We start from the raw sequence: 17,101 nt of genomic DNA, 5'->3' as shown, positions 1-17,101 counted from the left end.
AGTTGATATGTTGTTTCATTTTGTTGAACTCTTTTCTTTTCCCTTTTTCATTCTTTGCTATAAGGAATGGCTCACTGCACAGGAAAGAATGCATTCAGGAATGAAGGTGACATAAAAACCAAAGAAAAATTTAGACATGTTTTAAAAGGGGGAGCAGGCTTTAGCACATGATCATGCCCAACTCTGAAGGATAGAAAATCTAATTGTACACACTGTTTATAGGAGTACTTCTTGCGTATATAGCCTGTTCCATTCCCTGTATTTATTAGGTGTTCTCTCGTAAACCCCCAGAACTTCTTACGTTGATTCTGTTCGTTTAGAGACCCTCAGTAATCCTAGATTCAGTCAACTGTTGATGAAAATTCTTGAAAATTATGCATTTGTCGCATAGTCCCAAGCAGCATTTCAATGCAACACTTTCCCCCTACTGTCCAGAGATATTTTGGGTCTCCAGTGAAAAGTATTTCTACACAAGGAAGGTGCTACTTGGAGCGCCTGTTGGAGGTGCCATTTAGCTACCAGATAGTATCTGAAGTGGGAGCTATACTAGCTCAGTCATTAAAAATGCACATATGCATCTGGCATCCCACCTTGAGCTACCATATCATTACAAACCAAGCATATGAGGATACCCTTCCAATATCTTCCCGGGTATGTCCCTTATACTACTTTTTTCTGCATTCTTATCTAGGGGTACAGGATAGTTTTGTCAAGTAACTTGTAGTTCTCTTGATTTATGCCCTATCCACTTGGACCAGATTATGTGATTATAAGGAGAAGAGACAGACAAGATATGAGAGTGACAAAGGCAATGTGTGGTGCAGAGTGCTGGACTGATCATAGACTTATCTTTTCCAAGCTAAATATTCGCATTCATCAGAAATGCCGACCCCAAGGCAAAATGAGTACCAAAGGAATTAATGTCAACAAATTAGAGCTCTTCTCTGAGCATGAATAGTTTGCTGCTGACTTGGAGGGAAAATTGAGCCAACACACAGTTAGCAGCAGTGGAGCAGAAAAGGAGTGGGCAGCTTTCAGAGATTTGGTGTACAGCACTGCATCTGCTCATCTGGGTCAGAACACTCACAAACACCAAGACTGGTTTGATGAAAATGATGGGGAAATTCAGAAGCTGCTAAATGAAAAATGTGAACTCCACAGGATTTACCAGCAGGATAGTTCATCCACCTCTAAGAAGGCAGCATTTAATTCTATGAAAAGCAAAGTACAAGCAAAGCTCAGAGAGATGCTGGATTCCTGGCTCAGTAAGAAGGCAGATGAAATTCAGTTTTATGCTGACAGTAACAATCCAAAGTGCTTTTATGATTCCCTGAAAGCTTTTTATGGACCAAAAACCTATGGTGCATCACAACTACTCAGTGCTGATGGAGCCACATTGATTAGTGATAAGGACATGATCCTAGAGATGGGCTGTATGCTTCCGTAGTGTTCTCAACAGACCATCATCAATCAATGCTGAGGCCAATGATCGTTTGCCTGAGGTTGAAGTCAATCCCTTCTTAGCTGAACTTCCAACTGAAGAAGAGGTTTTGAGAGCCATTAGGCTCCTTTCATGCGGCAAAGCACCTGGTGCCAATTCTATTCCAACTGATATTTACAAGGTAGGGGGACCATTGCTCATACAAAAGCTGACTGAAATTTTCCAGGTTATATGGCAAAAGGAGGTTATCCCCAGGAGTTCAAGGATGCCTCCATTGGCCATCTCTATAAGGGTAAAGGGAATAGGTTGTCCTGCGACAATCACAGGGGGATCTTTCTCTTAGTCATTACTGGCAAAATTCTTGCTAGAGTCCTCCTTAATAGGCTAATCTTTCACCTGGAAGATGGTCATATACCTGAGAGCCAGTGTGGCTTTAGAAATGGCTGAGGAACAGTCGATAGAGTGTTTGCTGCCCAACAACTCCAGGAGAAATGCCAGGAGCACAACAGAAGAGGTCTGTACACAACGTTTGGAGATATGACCAAGGCCTTTGACACTGTTAGTCGTGTGGGCTTATGGAAAATTATGTCAAAATTTGGTTGCTCAGAGAAGTTAATCAATATTGTATGTCAATTTCATGATGGCATGTTTGCCTGGGTTCTGGATAATGGACAAAGCTCTCTTGCCTTCCCAGTCACCAATGGAGTGAAACAGGGCTGTGTGCTCTCTCCCATGCATTTTAGCATGATGTTTTCAGCTATGTTGACAAATGCTTTCAGTGAGGATGAATGCGGCATCAAGGTCAACTACTGTACTGATGGTAAGTTCTTCAGTTTGAAAAGGCTACAAGTCAAGATGAAAGTGAAGGGAGTGTTGGTGCATGATTTTCTGTTTGCAGATGATTGTGCACTCAATGTGGCCTCTGAATCTGAGATGCAACAAAGTATGGATCAATTCTCTGGTGCTTGTGCTAATTTTGGCCTGATAATTAACACCAAAAAACCACAAATGCTCCATCAGCCACCACCACACCATCCATATGTGGAGCCATCAATTACAACAAATGGAGAAATTTTGAATGCTGTGGATAAGTTCACTTACCTTGGTAGCGTACTTTCCAGGGATGTACACATTGACAATGAGGTTGATGGCATGCATTGCCAGAGCTAGCTCAGTACTTGGGAGGCTCCAAAAAACAGTTTGGGAGAGAAGAAGTACTAGACTGACTGACAAATTGAAGGTCTACAGAGCCATTGTGCTGACCTCATTGTTGTATACCTGTGAAACATGGACAATCTACCAGCGCCATGCCAGGAATCTGAATTGTTTCCATTTGAACTATCTTAGGAAGATTCTGAGGATCACCTGACAGGATAAGGCACCAGACACCAAAGTCCTTGCTTGAGCTGAACTGCCAGTATTCAAACTATGCTTCAGAGAGCTGGCCACATTGTTTGAATGCCAAATGTACGCTTACCAAAGAGACTATTTTATGGAGAACTTGCATGGGGCAGGCGATCATATGGTGGCCAGAAGAAACGATACAAGGACACTCTCAAGGTCTCTCTCAGGAACTTTGGATTTGACTGTGCAACATGGGAGACACTGGCACAGGATTGCACAGAATGGCGTGCCCACATAAGAAAAGGTGCTGTGGTCTTTGAGCAAAGCAGAATTGAGACAGCACAAAGCAAACACAGGATGCACAAATTTGGGATATTCACCCCAAATATTCAGACGGACTATCTGTGCCCAACCTGTGGTAGAGCATTCCAAGCTCATATTGGTCTGATCAACCACAGTTGGATACACTGAAATTTCACTTTACAATGGTGATGTCATTCTGGTCCTCTTTGAAGACGAAGGACACAACCAACCAACCAACTTGGACCAGTAATCTTCTTTCTTCTTTTAAGTGACATTGGGAGTAAAAGGGCAGTACTTAGCATTAGGAAGACCTAAGTTCAAATTCTACCACAGATATTTAATTAGCTATGTGAGCCTGGGCAAATCACTTAACTTCTCTCAAGTCTTAATTTCCTCATTTGCAAAATGAGGATAATAATAGCACCTACTTCACAGACCTGTTGTGAATATCAGATGAGAGAGGTAGAGTCAAAATGATGGAGCAGAGAAGCACTCAACCAAGCTCTTCCAAAATTCCTCTTCAAAAAACTCTAAAATAATGTCTCGAACCAAACTCCACCAAAAGGTCAAGTGAAACAATTTCCCGGCCCAAGACAACTTAGAAGGTTGACAGGAAAGGTCTGTCTCACCAGAGTGGTGGTAGGCCCCAGAACACAGTGCAGGCCATGCACTGGGGACAGCTGCATCAGCATCAGTACCAGCAGCAACTTTAGGAGCTCTCAGGCCAGGATGATAGGGATGGGGGTGGGGTGGACAACTAGTTGGAAGGAGATTGTAGGGGACCCTTTGCTGGGGCTGGGTTCAAGACCTTGTTGCATTGCTCATACACAGTTCTGGGTCGCAGTCCTGGGGCAAGAGGAGCAATAGCAGTTGCAGCCACAGCGGAGCAAGAGCCCATGTTGTAGTTCCAGGGCAGAGAGGAGAGCTTTTGGTCACTCATGGAAGAGTAGAGACCCTGGTTTCAATTCCAAGAGAGAGGGGAGCATTTGCAATTGCAGTTGCAGGAGAGCTGAGAACTGGTCATAGCCCCAGGGACGGGAGGAGTGCTAGTGCTGGTGCCTTCAAGGGGATAAGGTCAGTTCCTGGGTAAAGACGAGTAAAGAGGAGAGCACAGACCAGAAGAGAACTGAGCACACCTCTCCTTAAATCATATTACCTTGGAAGCACCAAAAACCTACAGTCTCCCAGATCTAGCTCTGAAAACAGCAGTAAGAAAGGCTTGAAGCTTAGGACAATATCCCCTCTAGGAGCAAATACCAACTTCAACATAAAGTGAAAAATCAAGAAATAGGCTGGGAAAAAAAAGAGCAAACAGCAAAAAAAGAGCTGTGACCATGACAAGTTATAGCAGTGTTAGGGAAGATCAAGACGCAAACCCAGAAGACAACTATGTCAAAGCAGTTCGAAGCAAAGCCTCAAAGAAAAATTTATTTTTAATTCTATGCATTTAAAACCATGGTTCTGAGAAGGGGCCCATTGACTTCACCAGACTGCCAAAGAGAGTTGCTGGGGACTACAACATTCATTTCCTGGTGACCTGCCTTTTGACACCGAGTTTCTCCTCAACTAAGCTAGCTCTCTTAAAACAGATGGAAAGTTCATGGGGCCTCTGCTCTCTGCCTTTCTATCTTCATAGGGTCTTTCAGAAGTTAGACTGCATTAGTATAGTCTTTGAGAACTCTTGGTAAACTTGATTATAAAATAAGGAGGATTTTAGTGGGGAGGGAGAATTGTTTCACCATTAAATTTTTTTTTTTTGGCAAAGATTGCAAGAAATAAAGTGGACTAAATTATTAGAATGGGGCAATTAATCAACCCAGCAAGGTCTTTGGCATATTTTCAAGAGAAGGAAGGCAAGAGAAAACTTTCATTTTTTTAAAGTAACCTCTATACCAGTGACTCACAATTCCAGTTTGATTTATCATTTCTTAATTGATTCATTTAACAAATATTGAAAGCCAAATATAGTCAAGGCCCTTTGCTAGGCCAGAGGGAAATACATCTGCTCCTGGCCTCTGTTCAGTGGCTGTGCATGTGCTTGACCTCTATCCTGGACAGGTGCAGCTTTTACTCATTTATCACGAAATCAGAAGGGCTGAGGCTATGGCCCTGGGATTTCTGTCCCTCTACAGAGTCAGCAGGAGGCTCAGGAGTAAACCCACCCAGTAGATGGTGAAGCAATGCTTCGTAATGTGCAGAGTCATTATGGTGCTATAGAAACCACCGGACTGGAAGTCAGAACTCCATTTCTTGTCCTAGCTTTGACACTGACTGGCAGGGGGACCTTGGGCAAATCACTTGACCTCTTAGAGCTTCATTTTCTTCATCTGTAAAATGAGGAGCAAAGGTCCACTTGAGTTCTGATAGTGTATGATTAGCTTAACCTGCTCACTTAATTCACAAACATCTACTCGGTATCTGGATTAGACACTGGAAAAATAATAAAAACAAAATAATCCCTGTCTTAAACTAGTGTGGGGTTGGTCTATGAGGTGGATTCAGTTGGTAGAGTATGTTAGAAAAACTTGTTAGAATAGGATTCAAAGGAAAGAACATACAGAGTATTCTAGGAAAATGTGAAGTGGAAGAGAGCAGTAACAGCGGGGGAATCCAGGTTGGCTTCATGGAAGAGGTGGCACCTTAGCTGAACCTTAGGAGAAGAAAAAAAGACTCTGATGGGCATGTATGAGGGAATGCATAACAGGCATAGGAAACAGCTCAGACAAATGCAAAGTCTGGAGATGGAGCTTTGAATTCAGAGAACAGTTAATGGTCCAGTTTAATTGGAATATAGGGTTTGTGAAAGGGAGTAATAAGGAAATACAGCTGGAAAGATAGGTTAGAGCCAGATAGTGGAGAGAGCCTTTAATGTCAGAGATTTGTATTTTAACTTAGATACAAAAGGGAACAAATAAACATTTGAGCAGGGTAATGATAGGGTAAAACTGAGCCTCAGGAAGATTTTTTTTGGTAGTCACCTATAGGATAAATCATAGATGGAAGAGATTAGGGATGAATGAATGAAAGAAAATGAATTTTCAAAAGCGCTTATTAAGTGCTTGCTCTATGTGCAAGGCATTGGGCTGAGGGCTGGGGATACAAATAAAAAAGGCAGTGCCTCCCCTCAAGAAGTTTACATTCTAATGGGGGAGCCATCCCATATGGAAGACTTCAGCTGCACATCAGATGGAAAGGTCCTAAGGGCCTTAGGGCACAGAGTAAAAGCAGATAGACTACCTCTTCTTGATTGTCTTTTATATGGGCAGAGCCACATCCGTTTCTCTTATCTAATTGTTTGACAGTGCCAAAGACTTTAGTGGTAAGATCTTTTTGTTCCAGGAGCCGTGGCTGCAGTATTTGCTTTTACAGCAACTGCATCTCTACTTTGATTACTTCCCAGGATGATGGCTAAAGAGCTGTGCTGGAAGCCTTATTGTTCCCAAGGCTCTTGGGGTCAGGGCCCTAGACTGCCTGCCCTAGGGTCTGAAGGGAGATAGTGGCAGGGTGTTGAAGGAAGGTTGACTTGCCTGGCATACCCTACCTCCTGTCTCTTCCTCAGGGTTGCTTGATGCTTTCTTGAGCTCAGCTGGCTCCCCTGTCCTACGGGAGGCTGTGGTGGGGATGGCTGGCTAACCCCTACTTCATAGTAGTTGTTTCTCCTCATGCTACCTGGAAAGGTGGGGCTGACAGCAGGCCCAGTGGTCTGGCAGGTGCTCCCTCTACCTCAGGGCTCCTGTGCATATGGCCTGTTGGTGGCAATTGGTCAAAGAAGAGTCCAGTTTGGCTGGGTACAGAGATGAGGGTCAGATGGCACCAAGTTGTAGAAGTTCCTGAATGTCTGACAAAAACATAAACCTTCCTTGTTAGGCAATAGGGAGCTAGTGAAGGTTTTTAAGCAGAGAAGTAACAGCTAAAGACTAAATAAGAGCCCTTCTAAATCTGAGAATCCATAGAACTGTGTTCCTTTCCTTTTTGAGTTTCCGTTCTTTGCTTCTCCTCCTCCCAGTAGGTACTCCAAAGTTTTCCATTGTACTTGAAGTCACCTTTGTGGTTAGTGTTTTAGTACCACGTTAGCTTAAAGTCGTGACTGCTGGCTTCAGGGACTCACCTCCGAGCTCCCACTGTCCAGCACAGGCTGAAAAGGCCTTCTCTAGGACTTTGTTGATCCTCACAGCTGCCAGTGGCTTCCCCTTGAGAACTCCCTTCCCTCTGCCCTGTGTTTACCTCAAAGAGTCTAATGTATGTACATTCCCTCCTCCCCCTATAAGTTGTACACTGCTCAAGAGCAGAGGTTTTTCTCTATACTGCTGGACTTAGGACATCACCTGACAATATGAGTAAGTACTTAATAAGTGCTTGCTGAATGACTGATTGATTGTTTACTCAAGGAGTAATGATCAGGGGAGGCTTTATAGAAATACTGATGCCAGAGCTCAGCCTTGAAGGAAGGAAGGAGTTCACCTTGGGGTTGGAAGTGAGAACCATTTCAGGTTTGAGAGACGGGATGTAGAAATGCGCTGATGTCCACAATAAACTCAGAATAGACGTGATAACCTGAATATTAAAGTTGCACCATAAGAAAACAGAAGCGTATAAGATCAGGTATCTTTTACACCTGTGGCTAAGAGGAGAGCTATTAACCAGTTTATTAAGAAGAAAAATAAAAGATGTAAGTTGTACAAAACTGAAAAGCTTTTGTAAAAACAAAATCAACGCAGATCGGGTCAAAGGGAAGCTCATTTGGGGCCAAGTCTTTCCATTGAATTTCTCTGATAGAAGGTCTCATATCCAGGATATACAAGAGATTGACACAGGTGTAGAAGATGAGGTTTTCCCAGTGGCCAAAGGAGCAAGCGATTCTCAAAAGAAGAATTGTGAGCTATTGAAATGCAGCTGTATGAGACGTCATTCCAGATCACAGTAAGAGAAATGCAAACCAAAACAACTGAGACTTCACCTCACACCCAGAAAACTGGCAGAGATGATGAACAATGGAATTAGGTTGCACAGTGGTTAGAGCTGGGCTTGGAGTCAAGACAACCTGAGTTCAGATTCATCTTCAGGCACTGGTTGTGTAACCCTGGGCAAGTCGCTTAATTTATATTTACCTTAATTTCCTTATCTGTAAAATGGGGATAACAAATAGTACCTACCTCCCAGTATTGTTGGAGGGAGCAAGTGAAGTAATAATTGTGAATTGCTTAGTGTAGTACCTGGCATAGAGTAAGTGCTATGTTTGTTTTTCAGTTGTTTTCAGTCATGTCTAACTTTCCACGACCCCATTTAGGGTTTTCTTGGCGAAGGTACTGGAGTGGCATGCCATTTCCTTCTCCAAGTGCTCTATGGGCACACTGTTAAAATGATGGTGGAGTTGTGAATTGGTCCAGCCATTCTGGAAAGCAGTTGGGAATTATGTTAAGAAGGATATATGTTTAATATGGACACATTAAAATGTCCACATCCTCTGACCTCTTAGAAATCCCACTGCTCAGCATATTCCCTGCTAGAAACAAAAAGGCCCATCGACTGCAGGAAACCTGCCGCCTCCAGGCCACATGTGGCCCTCTGGGTCCTCAAGTGCAGCCCTTTGACTGAATATAAGTTTTACAGAACCAATCACCCCTGGGCCCACTAAACCAGTTCGTGGTTCATGAATATAATGGAGAATTATGGCACCGTTAGAAACAATGAATATGAATAATATAGAAAAAAATGAGAAGACTTACATGACTTAGAGCAAAGTGAAGTCAGTAGGATGAGGGACTTCAGAGGTCATCTTTCTCTAAAGGAAACTGAGGTCCAGGAAGGTTAGGGGATTGCCTGTGGTCACATAGGTAGTAAATATAAAAAATGGGATTTGAACTCAGGTCCTCTAATTCTGGTGCTCTTTGTGTACATACTATATTCCCCATCCCTCACTCTTCTATGTCTCCCAGTAGGTGAGAAGTAAGTGGGAGGGTGTAGTGGTTTGGGGGGGAGGGACTGTTTGTAGTTCAGTTAACAGGGGCTTAGGCCTTTCAACTTTATCGTATTGGGCCAACACTGTAAGCCCCTTGACTAGGTACATTTCTCTGAAGAAGGAAGGAAGGAAGGAAGAAAGGAAGGGAAGGAAGGAAAAAACAGTTGTCAAGCACTTACTTTGTGCCATGCTCTGTGCTAACAATTAAGCACAGATTACTGACCCATGCTAGAAGCTTTATGATTAAGAGAACAGAGACAAGAGGCAGCAGGGCCACCGTAGTGGGTAGCTATGGTGAATGCTTTGAGACAGAGCCAATACCCTCGTCACAGGCCAACCTGTTCCCTTCTTCTAATGATGGCTGTTAAGAAGAAAACAGCTGAGACAGATGACCAGACCCTGAGCCCCAAAGGCTCAGTGACTAATGTGATTGTCATGACTGGAGAATATAGAGAGGCATGGGAAAACATATGAATTGATGGAAAATGGTATACAATAGCTATAGTGATGAAAAAGGAAAAGAACAGCTATAAAAAACATAGACTGAATGCTGTGAAGTTTTATTGACCAAGCTAAGCCCCAGAGAAGAAATATAAGAATTCACTTTCTGTGGATGTAGAACACTTCATAAAGTGTCAGATTTGGTTGATGTGTTTTTAGTTATCCTCTTTTTCAAAATTCTTTGTTTTTGGAAATGAAGTGAATGTAAAAAACAAAAGAAAAAATGAATGCATCAAGGCAGAGCAAGGCAAGATATGACAATGGAGCAATGTTATGGTGAAAATTGCCCATGGGATTTACATTAACCTCCTCAAGAATAAACACTGAAAGGGGTAGAGTCCCCTCATCCCGATTTTTGTTTTAAATTTTATTATTTACTTTTATTTTGGAAATAGATTTTCTTGATGTCTTTTTGTTTCTCTGCGTCATTGTCATTTCAACTATAGCCCCTTAAAATTGAATACTTCCTTGTGACAAAGTAAAAAAAGTTCAGAAAAAAATTCTGATAGAGTACATCTGACAGTACAGACAGTATGTTGGCCTGCTCATCTCTTGCCTCTTTGCTTTGAGGGGGAGGTACATTTCATTTTCTGTTCTCAGGGACATTCATTGGTTTTTCAAGTATTCAGAGTTCAACTCCCTTTTAGCTATCTTTTTCATTTATATTGTGTAGTTATCATGTATATTATTTCAAGGTTCTGCTTATTTCATTCTGTATCAGTTTGGCCTTCAAAGACCTTCACCAGCGAGTGTCTCACAGCCCACATCCCATCCCCTTTTCCAGTCTTCGTACATCTCACACCACCCCTCCCCCCAACCATGATCCAGTAGCATTGGCTTCCTTGCTGTTCCTCAGAGAAAATACTTCATCTCTTGAGGACTGTGGGTATCACTGGCTGTCTGTCTCATTTCTGCCTCCTGACTTCCCTGCCTTCCAGTCCCAGCTAAAATCCTACCTTATATAGGAAGTTTTTCCCAGTCTCTCTTAATTCTAGTGCTTTTCCTGTATTGGTTGCTTCCTATTTATTCTGTATAAGCTTGTTTGTGCATAGTTATTTGCCTGTTGTCTCTCCCATTAAACTGTGAGTTCTTTAAAAGACTTTTTTTGCATCCCCAGCCCTTAGCACAGTGCTTGACCCATATTAGGTGCTTATTAAATGCTTCTGGACTGTGTAAATCTTTTCATATTTCTTTGCATTCCTCATGTTCATCATTTCATAATGCACATGTAATATCCCATTATATTCACATACATTCCATAGTTGTTTTTGGCCATTCCCTAAAGAATGGAGAACTAATTCTTTCCAGTTCTTTGCTACTACAAAGAGTGGTGCAATGAAGATTTTGTTATATATTCGACCTTCGTTTCTATCTTTAACTGTCAGCAGAGTGTCCAAGATTATTTTAAGTCCTTTGTCAAGTGGAGGATGTACTCTAGAGACCTGTAAGTTCTCAATTTCTCCAAGGTGGCACAATCAAGGGAGAGGAGTTTACTTCTCTCCTGGCCTGTGCTCTGGTCTGGGAGCAACCACAAACACACTTTTTTGCCCTGGAACTGCAAGTAGGATTCCCTCTCCAGAGCCTCTATCAGCTCTACCACACCAGTGCTCCTCCTCACCCCAGGACTGCCACTCAGGACTGAGACCCAAATCTGCTGCTCGATTCCCCCAGGGTCTTTAGACTAAGGGCTCCAAAAGTGGATGCTGCTACCACAGTGACTGCTGCCACCCTGGGGTCAGAGCTGGGGCCAGACTGCACACCCCTCTCACCCAGGTGAAAGAGCTTTCTCACTGACCTTAGAAGCTATCTTTGGTATTTGTGGGTTGAGAAATCTGAGAACAGCAGCTGCTACCTGTGATTCCATGCCCTGAAGCCTGCTCCAGTCCTGTCTTTGCCACATGGCCCAGGCTAGACTGTGCTCCACTCTGAGCCCAGTGCAGTAGACCTTTCCTGTCAGCCTTCCAGGCTGTCTTGGGCTGGAAATCTCTTTCACTCTGTTGTTTTGTGGTTTCTACTGCTCTAGAATTCGCTTAGATTCATTTTTTTACAGGTATTTTATGGGGGTTGAGCTAGAGCAGGTCCATCTTTCTACTCTGCCATCTTGGCTCCACCTCCTCCCAAGATTATTTTATACTTTTTTTCCCAATTACATGTACAGACAATTTTTAATATTCATTTTTTAAAATTTTAAGTTCCAAATTCTCTCTTTCCCTCACCCTTGTCTGAGACAGTACAATTTTATATAAGTTATACATGTGCAGTCATGCAAAATATATTTCCATATTAGTCATGTTGTAAAAGAAGACACAGACCAAAAAACCCATAAAAAATAAAGTAAAATATAGTATGCTTTATCTGCATTTAGGCTCCATTAGTTCTTTCTCTGGATATGGATAGCATTTTTCATCATGAGTCTTTTGAAATTGTCTCGAATCATTGTATTGCTGAGAAGAGCTAAGTCTCATAGTTGATCATTACACGGTGTTGCTGTTACTGTGTACAGTGTTCTCACTCTGCTCACTTCATTTTTTTCAGTTCGAGTCAGTCTTTGCAGGTTTTTCTGAAATCAGCATGCTTGTCATTTCTTATAGCACAATAGTATTCTATTACATTCATATACCACAACTTGTTAGGCTACTCCACAATTGATAGGTATTACCTCAATTTCTAATTCCTTGCCACCACAGAAAGAGCTGCTATATTTTTTTTTGTACAAATAGGTTCTTTTCCCATTTTTTATGATCTTTTTGGGATACAGATCTAGTAATGGTATTGCTGAATCAAAGGGTATGCACAGCTTTATAGCCCTTTGGGCATAGTTCCACATTGTTCTCCAGAATGATTATAGGCTAGAGCAAGATTGTAGAGGTCCTTACCTGACAGGCGAAGGAGTTTGTATTTCGTCCACTTGACAATGGGCAGCAACAGAGTCCGACCTATGCTTTAGGAAGATCATTTTGGCCATTATGTGGAGGGCATATTGGAGAGGGGAGATGCTAGAAACAGGGAGGCCATTTAGGAGGCTATTAGAGTAATTTAGGCAAGAGGTGATGAGGGCCTGAATTGTTATGGTGACTCTGAGTAGAGAAGGAGGGAAGGAGATGGGGGATGTTGTGGAGATAAAATTGATAGTACTTGGTGACTGATTGAATTCAGGGGGTGAAGGAGAGGGAAGAGTCAAAGATTCCTCCAAGGCTACAAACCTTTGTAAAAAGAAGATTGGGGATGGGAGGGGAAAACTAATCAGTTCCATTTTGGGCCTAGGATTGGAATTTGGTAAGATCAGGAAGGAAGGTACAGGACAGGGTATATATAGTTCAACTGTTTAATTATTAGGTCTGGACTTAAAAGCAAGGAAGGTAAGGCCAGAGCAGGCAGAGGTTAAAGACTGGAAGCCCCAGGCAGGATGCAGAAGAGATGCAGGCAGATTGAGGCAAGAGGGAAAGATGGATGTAGGTTGTGATCAGGCAGAGGAATTTCAGAATTCTGCATCATGGAGGTAAAAGTCATAGCCAGGGGTGCAGTGTCTTCTGGACAGGGCCTGGTTCTGACGAGATAAATTTGTTAATAAAATGGGGATTCCAGAGGCCAAGCTGAAAGGGTGCAGGTGGGGCAGGTGAAGCACGTGGGAAACCTGGGACTGAAATAGATGGGACTGAGGAAGGATCAGCAAAGGCCCTGGATCTTCTCTGAGGCAACTGGGTGTCCTGAAACACTGGTTAGGAGAGAAGGAGGTGAAGGTTTGCTCATCACAGCATGGAAAAGATGAGCCTTTTGGTTGAATCTCTGATGCTCTAAGGTCTGGTGATTGACAGGCAGAGGCACCTGTTTGTTCTCAGATATCAGGGAGGAAGGACATCAGGTTGGAAGTCAGCAGATGCCTGAGATTGAACGCCCCAGGGGCCTGATGGAGCCCACCTTCTGCTCCACTTCCTCTGTCTTATCACCGCATTGTACCAAAGGATGAAGCAGTTAGTAGATCCCCTATGAGGGCCAGGGCCTGGGAAGTGTGAAAATTGAGCTGAATTGGAACAAGAAAGCAGGCAGATATAATGGTGGTAGCTAACTGAAGGCTTGCAAAGTATACTACATGGAGTGTTTCATTGGTTCCTCCCAACAGGAAAAGGCATCTCTGAACCACTTAGAGAGGCCCTGAACAATAAATTTGGTGTCAGAGAACAGAGGCCCAAATCTCAAATCTCGCTGCCATGGCGCAGCTCTGGTGCACAGTGGATAGAGTCTGGGGCCTGAAGTCAGGAAGATCTGAGTTCATATCTGACCTCACACACTTCCTGAAACTGTGTGACCCTGGGCAAGTCACTTACCCCTGTTTATCTCAGTTTCCTCATCTGTAAAATGATCTGAAGAAGCACATGACAAACCACTCCAGTATCTCTGCCGAGAAAACCCCAAATGGGGTCACAAAGAGTCTGACATGACTGAAAACAACTGAACAACAACAAATCACTTAATCTCTCTGGCCTTCCCTTTCTTCACTGCAAAATGAAGGGGTTGGACTAGAAGTGTTTGGAGGTTCCCTTCCAATCCTCAATCTAGGATCATATGGAATCCTTTCTGATCCTGTGACTAACGGTCTGGTCCCCTAGCCATAGGCCTGGGGAAGTGTTGGCTGGGCCCTCTAGAAGAACTCCACGAAATTCACAGTAAGAGGGTGTGCTAAATGAAATGTCTAAGACCTTTTTTGGCTCTCAGAGGCTGTGATTCCCAGCACGTAGAGGCAGCAGGGAGGGGCAGGGACGGGACTCGTGGCTAGTGGGAGAGACAGCATTTATTATAAATTGCAGGTTAGGCTGCTCACAGCTTCCCTGGGGCGCCAAGGAGCAAAGAGGAGACAAAGGTCCCTGTATTAAAATGAGGGGTTTGGATGACTGCTCTCAGCTGTAATGCGTGGCTGCCGCACCTTGAGTGTCACTGAATCAAACTCCATGGGCTTTAATGATACTCAGCCAATGATGGCCTTGCTTTAAGCATTTAAACCCTGTTCAGGTACACCATTTGAGATTCTGTGCAGGATTTAGCGTTTAACCTAATTCTTAAGCTAATCTGACTGAGGCAGCTGTGCAACTCATTTTAAAAGCAGTGACCCCAGCCCATTATCAGCCTGCACAATTAGTCCCTGAGCTACAAGCCAGCAGTTCTACTTCTCCCCTGGGAGGTAGGAGGAAGGGAAAGGAAGATTAAAGCAGACTGTCACTCTGCTGAAGAAAGCCGGAGGAGGATGAGAGAAAGAAGAATTGGATTTAGGATTTAGCATCATAGGACACAGAGCAGGGAGGGTATTAGCAGCCGTCTAGTCCAACCCCCTTATTTTATACATGTAGAGCTTGAGGCCCAGGGAGGGGGATGTGGCTGATTCAAAGACACCCAGGGATTCAACAGCAGAGCTACAGTTCTCACTTAGATTCTCTGACATACAATCTGATGGGCTTTTTCCTCCACTCCATGCTGTCATCTTTATGTTTATCTAGTTGGGTTTAGCATCTGTCTGAACTTAGTGTGGCCATGACTTCGCTGGGTGTCCAGGGGCTTCACCACCATTCCCCATACATTCCCCACTTGCAAAATAAGGGGATAGGACAAGGTGATGTCTAACCTTGCTTCTAGTTCTCATTCTGTGACTCTTAGATGTGTGTTCATGCTTCCTAGAAAGATGAAGTGGGAGCTGGTAGCTGAGCCATATTCCTTCACCCCAGATAGATATAAAGTATAGGTTCAGCGTACGTCATCATGCATCTCAAAGCAAATGGTGAGACCTCTACTGTGAAAGCTTCCCCTGGATGTCTCCGATCTATTTAGTGAAGAATTGATTCCCATCTTCCTCGCTTCAGAAGCAGATAAATAAATAATGGGGAAATGGCCTGGAGTCTGCTAGTTCTGTGTTTGGGGATGCTTCCTCTTGTCCTTGCCTCCTTAACTCCAGGCACCCATCAGGACAGAGAAGATTTCTGGTCTACACAGACTGGGCTATGTATAGAGAAGCTTAGTGAATGGGCCCATTTGTTAGGAGGGAGGGTGCCTCGGAAAGAGCTGGTATTCTCATTTTTGCCTGTGATTTGGCCCAAGGGGATCTTCTCTCTGCTGTGTTCAGGAACATGGGCTCTCTGAGGAGAAAGGAAAAGTCTTACTTCAGCAATCTGAGACTCCCTCAGGAGATGAGCACTGACCCTTTCTTTGTTCTGAAAGCCTTCTCCCTGGAAGGCAGTCTGGTGGAGCTGCTAACTACCATCAGTTGACTGCTCCATGCTTTCCAAAATGCTTTTTTTACATGCATTTTCTCATTTCCCAGTGACCATGTGAAGTAAGGACTCTAGATATTATCTCCATTTTACAGATAAGGAAATTGAGGCTCAGGTTAAGTGACTTGGCACATGGTCATACAGAAATTAGCAGAAGCCATATTTCTGGAGCCCATAAAAAGCTCCAGACTTGGAATCAGAATGATAATAAACAATTGTTAAAATCCCAACATGTTCACAACAGTATGCTCAGACACTGGGGAAATGAGAAACAAGGTCCTTGCTCTCGTGGAGTTGATAGTCCAGTTCTGGCAATGAGACATCAACATTGATAACTATACTACACAGTCTTACAACACAGTAGAAGAAGTCTGATGTGGGAAACAAAGGTGGCATTTAGATTGACCTGTAAAAAAGAAGTATAAATTCAGGTGGCAAAAATGAGGAGGGGGAAGACGTTCTAGGCATAGGGAACAGTGTGAGCAGAGGTGCAGAAGTGTGGGGATTCAGTGTCTAAGAAGTTCTGGGTTCAAATCTTGCTGTTGCCACATCCTACCTAAATGACTTTGATCAAGTCACTTCCCCCTCTGGAGATATTTTTTTCTTCTTCACAAACTGAGGGGCTTGAACTAGATTTTTTTTTCAGTTTCTCTAACTCTGAATCCTATACTTTGGTTGCTGTGTAAAAGTAGGATGCCCCGTTACGAAGTTTTAAGTAGAACTGTGAACCAATGTCTTCGGTCTCCCCAGAAAAGATGAGTGTTGTTTATGAAATTCCTGTTTTAGTTCAAGAGAGTACCCAAGCCCACTGTGACTTAATGTTAGATGCTCTACGAGACAGAAGCAGAATGGAGCAGAGAGCCCTGGAGATGGAGAAGCAACTTGAAACTGTAAGTCAGGATCTCAGATCCAACTAAACCTTGGTAAAGTACCTACTGGATCCACAGCCAAAGGTGAACAGTGACATGGGCCCTGCCTTCCAGCAGTTCATGAACTGACAGATCCCTTTGAACTGCTGTAACCTAAGGGTTTACTTCTCCTTTGTTTGAATCTAACATTGTTGGAAGTATCCTGCAATGTGATGGGGCTGGGGATCCTCTCTCTTGGACCTTGGGCCCTTCCCTAGACCCCATCCCAGATGGAGCCTTTGGCCCATTAGTGAGATAGATTATAAAGATGTCATCAGGGCTCTGCTTTCCTGAAGAAATGTTGTCTATTTCCCTCTAAATCTCTTTAGAATGAGGCATTTATTTATATACCAGGTCATGGGGATTAAATATTTGCATCTGGAGCTTT

General features: G+C 43.3%; 1 protein-coding gene across 2 annotated transcripts in view; it reads left to right on the top strand.

Moving 5' to 3' along the window:
- The window catches only part of IHO1 (interactor of HORMAD1 1), a 60,202-nt gene that overhangs the window by 41,207 nt on the left and 1,894 nt on the right, over positions 1–17,101 (top strand). For both annotated transcript variants that reach the window (XM_072651257.1, XM_072651249.1), the window contains exon 10: positions 16,592–16,695. In XM_072651257.1, coding sequence (XP_072507358.1) covers positions 16,592–16,695 — 104 coding nt within the window. The remainder of the gene's footprint in view (positions 1–16,591; positions 16,696–17,101) is intronic.

The sequence above is a fragment of the Notamacropus eugenii genome, chromosome 1 (genome assembly GCF_028372415.1).
Source record: "Notamacropus eugenii isolate mMacEug1 chromosome 1, mMacEug1.pri_v2, whole genome shotgun sequence".
NCBI classification, from domain to species: Eukaryota; Metazoa; Chordata; class Mammalia; order Diprotodontia; family Macropodidae; genus Notamacropus; species Notamacropus eugenii.
Note: the sequence above shows the minus strand (reverse complement) of the source record. Positions and strands in the feature narration are given on the sequence as shown.